This window comes from Bidens hawaiensis, unplaced genomic scaffold (assembly GCF_021521415.1).
Source record: "Bidens hawaiensis isolate Kalapana, Puna unplaced genomic scaffold, B.hawaiensis_p1.1 tig00075681_1, whole genome shotgun sequence".
NCBI classification, from domain to species: Eukaryota; Viridiplantae; Streptophyta; class Magnoliopsida; order Asterales; family Asteraceae; genus Bidens; species Bidens hawaiensis.
The window spans coordinates 44,124-55,218 of record NW_027503113.1 but is presented as its reverse complement, the minus strand read 5'-3'; the positions used below and the strand labels follow the sequence as shown (position 1 = coordinate 55,218).

The 11,095-nt window shown below is 38.8% G+C and overlaps 1 protein-coding gene and 1 pseudogene across 1 annotated transcript; both read right to left on the bottom strand.

Moving 5' to 3' along the window:
* Positions 1-1,967: 1,967 nt before the first annotated feature.
* On the bottom strand, positions 1,968-3,781 carry LOC143606589 (putative carbohydrate esterase At4g34215; annotated as a pseudogene).
* Positions 3,782-7,572: 3,791 nt separating this feature from the next.
* On the bottom strand, positions 7,573-10,861 carry LOC143606588 (protein TIC 21, chloroplastic-like). Its single transcript, XM_077082310.1, has 4 exons — positions 10,597-10,861; positions 9,433-9,690; positions 8,039-8,242; positions 7,573-7,959 (listed from the first exon to the last, which is right to left on the bottom strand). Exons 1-4 carry the CDS (start codon positions 10,849-10,851, stop codon positions 7,846-7,848), a joined length of 831 nt encoding a protein of 276 aa, XP_076938425.1. The 5' UTR covers positions 10,852-10,861; the 3' UTR covers positions 7,573-7,845.
* Between the last annotated feature and the right edge of the window lie 234 nt (positions 10,862-11,095).

Sequence of the window (11,095 nt, the reverse complement as noted above, 5' to 3'; positions counted from 1 at the left end):
TTCTATGAGTCGTTTTAACTCATTTAGTCTTATCACGTGCTTCTTTAACTAAGGATATTTTAGACATTTTTGTTTGTGAACAGTTTCTTCACAATCGGTCTATATGTTGAACTGATTCTTACTTATTGTTGTCATCAAGTTCGATCTATGTTGGTCTGGGGCTAGGGTTGACTGGGGACAACAATCAATAAGAAAAGTGAGTTTGGGTATTTTTAATTTTAATTTTATCCTTAAAGGTAATAGAGTAATTTTCTACTAATTCAAGAAAGCTTTTTAATACCATTTATCTTATATCTTAAATACAATAGGTATACAACTAGAATAAATGATAGAAATTATAATTTATCAAATTTAGATACAACATGTTACCTAGCGAAACCGTTAGTAATTTACTCTAGTTATATGATTAAACAAATTGAATAGAATTCACACAATTTGTTGTGCATTTTTGAATGTTCATACTCTAGTTATATGATTAATCAAAACAAATGTTAAGTGTGAAGTAGAGGTGGTGTCTTCACGCGCTGGATATGCTTTTGGGATTCCAAGGTGCCAATCAAATAAATAAAATAACTAGTGTGGCAATTCATGCGCTTTGGGCCCTAATTATGGTGGTGAAGCTATTTATTAGTTCAGTGTTGCGAAGTTAGGCCATGTGGAGTGGACGTGTTACAAAATAAGATGTTTTGTGTAGTGATTTTGTAGCACATACCACTACACCCCTAAAATAATATAAACTCACAATGTTCATGCGACAAAAAACACTCGTCCCCTCCCCCCTTGTCGCCCCATTTATCGCGCGGAGAGGGGGGGTGGGGGGGGGGGGGGCTCCTTCAAAAATCGTTTCTCGTCGCCCCAAAATATTGCCCGCTACATATGACCTTATTAACACAAATCTCCCCTTGTAAAATGAATGTTGGGCAACTTTTGTTAAAAATGGAAAAAAACATAAATGAAAAAAAGTTAACGTGCAATTAAATTAGTATGCTAACTGTGAAAATCAATTATTGTAATTACACTACATTATAATTACACCATGTTATATATATAATTACACTACTTGATTCGAGCAGTTAACACGTTCATTTAATTTGTATGCTAATTTTCCCCAAAACACCTAATGGTAATCTGTTTGTGACATTGTTTTTCCTGGCTTTTCCATTACAACTTTTTCCTCATTTATCTAGCGATTCCGACTTATGTTGTGAAAGAAAGTGAAAGATCAGTTATTAAGTTACAAAGTAATAGTGAAATAACTTTTGAGAGAGCTTCATCTCGATTAAAATTGCACTTTACAATAAAAAGTGGTATGTAAAATAAGTGTCATGAAAATGCATGATTAAAGTAAACAAAACAAAATATGATGTTTATATGATTTTTAGTACCACTCCGATTACATGATTTGAGTTCATGTTTGTACTAGTTATGTATAAATTATAGGATTTTTTACATAATATAAAAGTAACAGTAACTTATATGTTGCAATAGTAAAATTCTTCTTCTCTTTCCATCCTGAAGTTTATTAATACAATGAGTTAAATACATGAATGGCACCATTCATATGTCATACTATGATACTAAGTTTTTAAAGTTCAAACTTTAGGTTTTATACATTTATGGTTTCGATCTACAAGTTTGGGGTAAAGCTACCATTCGCTAGTTTTTCGGTTACATTTTAATAAAATGACCCGAATACTCTTTTACAATCAAAGGAAAATGTGCTAAACTGGTTAGTAGATCGACCTATTTAACAAAACGTGTTAAAAGTCAACAAGAAAACCACCCAGTTTAATTAAACGAATCAACTCAAACGTTGATTACTTTCACCTTGTCGTAATGTCGTGTGATATTGTTGAAACGGCATAATACAAGGAAAAATAGGATTACCGAAAAAATTTACTTACTAACAACATACAACAATCCTCCCACCCGGCCAACCGTTAAACAGAGGCAACCAAAGCACTTGCTCATCCAAAATGTGCAAGATACGCATCAGCCAACATGTGACCAAGTTCAACCTGAGCCGCGGTCGTTTTAAATGAACCTTATCTTCCTTCAACTCCAACCCCTTCGCATCCACACACCACATTCGGCATATCAATCGATTTCTGTGCTTCCCTTACTACCTCCAAGTATTTCCCTTCACCAGATGCAATTGCAACCTAATTTTCCCCCAAAATAATCCATTATCAATTAACTGAATCAATCAACGAGTTCAGATCGATACGAATACCCTTTTATAATCAAAGGGATCATTAACGTATAAAAAACAAATATGTTAAACGAGTCATAAACATGTTAGCGGGCTGACAAATTTGAGTTGACATATTCAACTAAACATGTTATTATATAAACATGTAAACTCCAACACAACTCATTTAATTATACAACTCTAACACAAACACGTGTAAATAGCTCCGCAAGAGTAACCTAATCATTAACCATAAATGTTCACGAGTAAATCCCTAAGTCGAACTAGGGTGGTTTCGAGCTGGAGCTCGAAATTAAAAGAGCAGCTCAACTAGGCTTGAGCTCGATTTTGAATTACACGAGCGTAAGATTGAGCCAACGAGCCGAGCCACTGTCGATTTTGGCTCGGTTACAAAATGAGTTAACTCAGCTCAGGTTATTTCAAATCAAGTTTTTTTTTAGCTAGTTTTATTCGAGCGAGCCACGAGCCCAAGCTTCGAGCCGTGAGCTTTTTGAACAACCCAAAATATCTTCGTCTGAACGCTCGTAACCGACACTGAAATGCTGGTTATCAACACCGCACGCGTAACCGGCACCTAAATGCACATAACCGATGTTAAACACATATAACCAACGTCACAAGTGTAGCTGACGGTGGAATGCCCGTAACCGACACTAAATGCGTGTAACCGACTCCGCGCATAACCAACAAAGGTTACTCGTGCAGAGCCATTTACGCATCAACCGTTGAGCTAACCGCGTACCGAGACTGGGTTATGCGCGTTTCTTGGCCCCGGTACGCGTATCTGGTACCAGAATGCACATAACTGATGCTTGAACCCGTTCTAACCCGATTTAAAAAAAAAATCCATTTTTTAAACCAATTTGTTTTGACCCTAAACTTGTTCCGACTCGTCGTGTTCTAACCCGGCCCATTTCGACCCGAACCAAAATAAAGCTTTTCAGTTGACCCGTTCTAACGCTAACTGAATAACCGGCAACGAAGGCAATCCAAGATCCGACCGAACATTACGAATCAAACTCTCCATATTATCTTTATAACCTTCAGCCACACGTTTCGACGACGTGTCACTCTCACCTTGATACCAAACCAACGCCTTAACCTCACCACCATTACTACTCACCGCCGCTTTAGCTCTCTTAATCATATTCTCATACAGCTTTTCACCTTTACCCCACTTACCAATACTCGTACCACCAACCGCACACAGCACAAGATCTATAACACCAGTGACGTAATCCTTGATGGCATTAGCAAACGGCATCCCAGGGCCCACACCGCAGGTTTTGGATGTGTCGATGTCGGCGTGAAGTGGGTCTTGGGCGGTTTCCCAGATTAAGTTGGCGGTTAGCCGGTGGATGGTTGGTGGGTCGGGTTTGCAGTCGTCTGGGATGATGTGGTCCCAGTGGTGGTGGGTAACGCCGCCGCGGCCGGACATGTTGCTTTGGCCGGATAAGATGAAGATGTGGTGGTTGCTGGTGGTGGTGGATTTATGGAGGGAAGTTGCTAATATTATTCCCATTGTTTGAAGAGGATCAAATTATGGATTTGATTGAATGAATGGGTTTTAATTATCGTTGGTTTTATGGGTTATGGATTTGATATGATGGGGTCATCTCATTTACGATATGGGTCCTACTACGGACACCCGACATTATACCGGAGACCATACGTATTGTATAAGGCTATACGAGACATATATAGCGGCCTATACGCCCACGGGGCACGGAAAATCCTCAAAATAGTCATATTTAACCAAGGTTTTCTAATTTTAGCCAAAGGCTAAAGCAAATTCCCGAACTAGTCATATTCTTCCGTCGGATCCGACGTTTTAAGGTTTTGGCCGACCGATTAGCCGGACGAAACGTCGGATGGAAAGATAGTCGTATCCAATGGTTCAGTTCATGCTTCCGTCGAATCCGACTGTTTAATTTGTCTGACGAACCCTTGATTTTTCAGTTTGAGGGTTTTTAATTGAGTTCTAAAGTGAAACTGAACACTATGCTTCTGTTCTGCTTGAAAAACTAAGCGATTTGCATTATTAATTTGTTTGATTTTGTGAAGAAATAAGAAAGATGAAGATGGAGGTTGGTTTTGGAGGTTTAGGGTTTGAGAGGTTAGAGATGAAGTATTCAATCGATATCTGACGTAATTTAAAAAATTCAATCGGATCCATTAAAACGTTGACACAAGTCACGATATTAAAGGTCCAAAAATTCAGTTGGATAAAAAATGGTTTTAAGCGGATTCGACAGAATTTTTTGGCTAGTTTGGGTTTTTTGTATGATCTTGGGCTATTTTTGGAAAACCATGGTAAAAAATGGCTATTTGGGGATTTTCCCTTAATTTAAATATGGTTTGGTGTAAATGAGCCGAGCTGAGCTGAACCGAACCAAACCAAGAAATACAGCTTGTTTGATTATTGAGATAGAGCATCGTGTACGTAATTTTAGGTTTTACTTCTTTTAAACTTTTAAGTATTAATTTCAATGTGCACAATTGTGCTTAATAAGCTCGTTTAAGGTATCAGAAGAGTTCGAGCCGAGCTAAGTGTCACGGACCAAATATTTGAAGATCGAGATGTTTAATTTGTGTTGTAACGCTTGGGTTTGCTGGCTCGTCCAGGACTTCATTGGGCACAGCCTCAGCGGGAAGGAAGGCGTACATGCCTAATCATGCTGGCACGACGAACGCATCGCTGGTTGCGAGCTGTTGCCGCTTGCCTGATGAGTCCAAGGCAGAACGAAACCAGCAAGCCCTGATCATGAGCGGACCGATTGGCTGGCCTTCGGGCGTCACACGGAGTCAAAGGGATAGCTCCGTGACAGTGGTATTAGAGCAGGTCGAACCTCGGATACGTTGGAACGTTCACACTCAACCAATAAGAGCTTAAAAATGTCGAGAATGAGTTATGCAATGGTGGTGGGAGAAGATCAAATGGTCTTTGTAAGCCGCGAGTATGGGATCGTGAGCTCCGCCCTAGTCCAGTGAGGTGAAGGACACCGTGTTTGTGTTAAAAGTTTTACGGTGTAGCAGAGCCGTAATCTAGGTTGAAGTCTGCTAATTTGGCGAACACCGGCGTCACATAATCCAACAGCATAATTACCCGACACGGCTAACTCACATTTTGGCTGAACTACCGGGTGTCCCATTTATCAGAGTGAATCATTCTCAAAACGCATGGCTTCGGCTGGTGAGCTGGTATGGGTCGACGAACTTGCCCTTCAGACATGCATGGCATAGGGGAAGACCAACGTCTAAGTCTTGCACGTCGGTGTGGGACGACAAGTGCACGCACGAGGACGTGCATGGTTATGGTGGTGGGAGAGTGTCACAGACCAAATATTTGAAGATCGAGATGCTTAATTTGTGTTGTAACGGTTGGGTTTGTTGGCTCTTCCCGAACTTCATTGGGCACGGCCTCAGCGGGAAGGAAGGCGTACATGCCTAGTCGTGCTGGCACGACGAACGTATCGCTGGTTGCGAGTTGTTGCCGCTCGCCTGATGAGTCCAAGGCAGGACGAAACCAGCAAGCCCTGATCATGAGCGGACCGATTGGCTGGCCGACGTCACACGAAGTCGGGATAGCTCCATGACATAAGGCTCATTTAAAGTTTTTCTCAAAATATAGACAGAATTACAAATTTTGTCCTTTAAAATAAGACGAATTACGGTTCGTGTCCTTTTCTAAGTTTCCTTGCAGGCGGTGTACTTTAAACTTTTTTTTCCTACAAGTTTTGTCCTTTACGCTAACTGGGTTAGAAAAAATCAGTTAAATGCCCTCACGTGAGACGCATGTGAGGGCATTTTTGTCTTTTTGCCTACCCTTCTTCTTCCTCTTTTCTTCTTCCCCCTATCTCTCCTCTCATGTGCATCCACCATCACCACCCACCTTCTTCTTTCAACATCCAAAACCCCACCACCACCTGTTGCCGACTGCCACCACTACCCACCACCTACCGCCGCCACCATCACCTTCAATCTCACCCACAAAATCAAACCATCATCATCCCAATCCAAATTCATTTCAATTCAATCGAAAACCCTAAAAATGATCGGTTCCGATCACCACAAACAACAACCCTCAATCTACAACCGATCTTACACCATCAATTCAACCTCAGCCATCGATTACCCACTAAAACCCTCACCTAATTCCACCCTTAATCGCTCCGAATCCGTCAAGAAACCCTCCGATTCAATTTCAACCTGAAACCTGTTTTGACCTGGAAAAAAGAAAGAAAGAAGAAAACCCTAAAATCACAACCGTCTTGTAACCGCAACAATCGAAATCAGAACCACAATCGGACTACTGCCACCGTCACACCGCCGCCTAGGGTTTCCCAAAGATACCCGGCAACAGTAGATCAGATGGAAAATAGGCGATGATAGCCAGGCAAGATAACAGTGGTGGCTAGAGGTGCAAGATGACGGTACGGGGGACAAATACAGTTGTAACCCGGCATCAGTAGAATCGAAATCGATTAGGGTTTGTATGTTAAAACTATGCGATAGTAGAACCGGCGATGGTGGAGGCATCGATTAAGGTGATGGAGAAGAAGAGTGGGAGGTATGGTGATGAAATGTGTGTGTGTGTTAATAGATACAGAAGAAGAAGAAGAAGAAGAAGGGTAGGCAAAAAGACAAAAATGCCCTCACATGCGTCTCACGTGAGGGCATTTAACTGACTTTTTCTAACCCAGTTAGCGTAAAGGACAAAACTTGTAGGAAAAAAAAGTTTAAAGTACACCGCCTGCAAGGAAACTTAGAAAAGGACACGAACCGTAATTCGTCTTATTTTAAAGGACAAAATTTGTAATTGGGTCCAAAATATATATAAATAATAAAAGTGTATAAAAATCTATTAATAAGATCGTGTGTAGTGGATAATGCCCATATAGAGGCGTTGTGCGACATGTGACGTCATGTTACCATAGGGGTATTATATATAAAATGGGTGTAGTGGATAATGCTTTAGGAAGATAGTTCAAATCAAGGTGAGCTCTTGTAAGTCAAATCGAGTCGAGCTTGGGTTTGATTTGACTTGTTTACTCCATTATTGTGCGGGACTGAAATTATGAAAACTTAAAAATATATCTAAATATTATGTAAATACATCAAAGTTTAAAACTATTCGCTTTAAAGGAAATTATGAAGCAAAGAAGTTAGCCTTCTAAGGCTTTATCAATCAAGGTTGACTTCTCTTAAAGCAAGCCCAAGGTTGAGTGAATAAATGAATATATATTTTCTAAAAGAATGAATACTTTTTAACATAATTTTTTTCTTTGGTGATATCTTACAAGAATTGGTAATGTCCTACTTTGATTATTTTTCTTCATCACATAGTCTTATATCAGATATAAGAACATGACCATAAGAACATGAACACACTCACCAATACAAAATATGGCTCTGTTTGCTTCATGTATGAGATGTAACCTTTTTATTTCAAACAAAAGATCATAATAAATCCAATACAGACATCTGTGATCTGACCCATGAAATAAAAACACTAGAACCCTATCTCAACATTGAAATACAAAAAATTATAATTACCATCAAGCCACAAACACAGCTTGTTCAACCAAACTTGAATCCAAATCAAACATTATTCTGCCTGCATATAGAGATCCTTATGCTGCCTTAGGAACCGGGATGACATCTGAAGGTGGTACTGTGACCGATCGTAACAGCTCCAAAGAGAAAATAAGCCCCAAGAAATGTGACAGGATCGTGTTTGCACTCGCCTGCAATCATCAAATTGAAATAAATTTAGTTCATATAAAGTAATAATAATTAATGGTAATGAAATGCAAGGAATATTACCTGGACCAAGAAGACATCCAATGCAAGGACAGGGCTAGTGCCGGGAGAGATGCCCTGATAATAAGGGTTAGCCGAGGTGGTGAGGGCCTTAGCCACCAGCAGTCCTACGGTGGCTTGCATCCCAAGGATGGCTGCACCCATACCCAAAAGGTTCACGGCTATCCCGTTTTTTAAGCTCTTTACAACATCAGCACGTGGTGGAGCCTGAAAAAAAAAAGCCATACTCTTGTCAATTTTCTTTCCAATATCCTTACATCTGCGGTTTCTATCCTATATCTACATGTAAGAGACTTAAATCATAAACTGATATGTATGATGTATCAAACTGGTTTGAGATAACTAGAATGGAGATTTAAAAAGACTAGAAGAACAGTCAAGAGACAATGACACATGGTTCGCAATGACAGCGGTTTTGTAGCTGACCTGCTTTCAGGTCATGATGACAATGGCAGAAAAAAGGTCCAGAATAATCAAAGGCGGCAGTAGCAAGCTATAGATAAAGAAAAGGCATAAAGAAAATGAATACAAAAAGCTTATAATCTTTAACACTATCTAATGAAGTCAAGTGAGAATGAATCCGGTCAATCTGAGGATGACACATGGTAACTATAATAGATGACGAATACACCCAATTCCACCCAAATATCATCACATCCTTACAGATCCACCCAAGTATCAATTTAATTTCGTTTATGCCAATTCCAGCAAAAAAACTTGCAAAAATGACAACCATTTCCCAATTTCAAAGAGTTTACACATCTCGAGTATGATAAAAATGCCTTTAAAACTACATAAAAATTATTATTATTTTTTTTTTACAATACATCTAGAGTTGATTCTTTTGAGTAGATTCATTGGCATTTTTTACATTTTACACTTCTAGGATGTAGCATAAGCTTTAAAGTTAGGGCGTCTTCGGTCATTTTATTTTTCTAGCAATTAATGCGCTAAAATTGGAATGAATTAAACCAAACTAATACTTGGCCTGCAACACTGTTCTAATATTTACATTACCTAAGTGAAATACTTGGGCAGCCATATACATACATTATCCGTGATCCATTTATGCAGTCTGACAACATTCCTACTACAAAATCTCTGCGTGCATAGCTATATTCTATCTGACATACAGCATATCAGAGAACATAAATTTCAATGCCCTCTTTGTCTGATTAGATAACACGCATATGCACACATCAGCATTTCATTACTTACAAAGCCAATAGTTAATTGTTCGACCCTATGAGGCTTTCTAGCCTTCTAAGAATTGCTAAATTCAGTAAGTAACCCTCTTAACTGCTAGTATTAACTACCCTTTTACCAATTTTACGAGAAACAATCATACACGCAGACATGTCATTTCATACATTAGTAGTTAAATTGCTAAAACATACCTTTGCAGGGTCATTGGCAGTTTTCTTAAGCCTTTCAGAAAGCCGAATATAACCAAACGACCAGAACACCGAGAGGAAAGCTGCTACAATACCACCAGCAGTAGAATAGAATGTAGCCGGTGATGTGATCTTCCCGGTAATCACAACAGAAAACGAAAGAATGACTGCTGCTACAATTGTACAAACAAGTTGCCCCCAAAACCCTAAGCTACCCAATCTTTTGAAATACCTTGAAGTAGCCTCTAATCTCTTTGCAACCTACACAACATTTCAAACCACAACAACATAATTTCAGAATACCTGACTCAGTTTTAAGTAGGGGTGTGCATGAAACCGAAAAAACCAATCCCAGACCAAAACAAAAACCAATGGTTTGGTTATATGTTTATGTAGAAAGCGAACTTACGGTTCGGTTCGTTTTGGTTTTGCATGTAATACAAACCGGAAAACCGAACCAAATTTCTAGTTTTTCATTTTCTTTTTAATTTCTAAAACTTAATAAATATGTTACTCAATTATTTTAGCCCAAATGTATCATTATTCAGTTAGGCCTAAATTAATTAGTTTTGGGCCAGATATTTGTTCGGCCCAAAAATTTTCAAGCTTCAATGACAAAACCAAAAATACCGAACCGAAACAAAAACCGATGGTTTGGTTTTATATTTTTGTAAAAAACCAAACTCACGGTTCAGCTTTAGTTTTGCAAGTAATAAAAACCGAACCGAATTTCTAGATTTTCATTTCCCTAAAGTCATTTATAAAAACTTAATAAATATGTAACTAACATTTTAGCTCAAATGTATAATAATCAATTAGTTACTAGTTACCAAAATGATTTAGACCTAAATTATCATTTCAGGCTAACTTTTTTGGCTCAAAATTTTCAATCTAAATGGCAAAACCTATAAAACCTAACCGAAACTGAACAGTTTTCAAATACAAAAAAAACAAAGTTTCGATTTTCTGGTTCGGTTTTAGCTCAAACCGAACTCTGCACGCTCCTAATTTTCACAATGACTTAAACTTTAAACAAAATTGATCATTGCAAATATCAATTGACATAAACCGAAAACCCGAGTAAGTTATACGCCTAAATATCGAGTAAACACAATAAAGAATTCAAAGAGATTATCATTATCATTATTATTATTATTCATTAATTACCTGAACAAGTTTTGCTTTTTCGGACTCGTCATTGGGCGAACTGTAGGCGGGTGAGATGGGAGCTGAGGCAAGCTTATGGTATTTGAATGGAATTCGATAATAATTGTGTAGTGGAAAGTGGAATGGATGAGTTAATGATGATGGGAAATTGGGGATTGAGAGTGGGCGGTGGAGTTTAGGTAGTGAGGTTTTGATTCCGGGCAATGACGGCGGTGCACTGCCGGAACGAGCCGCCGGCAGTAATAACGTTAGCATTTTGGACTGTAGATTGATTGTATGTATGGTCGTTCAGTAGACCGGTGGAGATGGATAGATTGGTCGGTCTTCTAACTTCTTGCTTTCAGCAGAGGGTTTTGTTTTCTGTTTGATTCTTTTACTTTTTCATTTTCTTTTTCGCCCGAGATTCTTTAAATTCTTGAAATATCATAAAAGTGGGGTTCGGTATAGGTGTTTCGTGCAAAATTCGAAAAATACCGGTACAGACTATGCTCATCCCTAC

Bases quoted from the DNA above. Each gene is read 5' to 3' on its own strand.
- LOC143606588 (XM_077082310.1), bottom strand. From the start codon at position 10,851: ATGCTAACGTTATTACTGCCGGCGGCTCGTTCCGGCAGTGCACCGCCG. The intron at 9,691-10,596 runs GTAATTAATGAA...AATGTTGTGTAG, and splicing joins AAAAAGCAAAACTTGTTCAG to GTTGCAAAGAGATTAGAGGC. The intron at 7,960-8,038 runs GTAATATTCCTT...TGATGATTGCAG, and splicing joins TGGATGTCTTCTTGGTCCAG to GCGAGTGCAAACACGATCCT.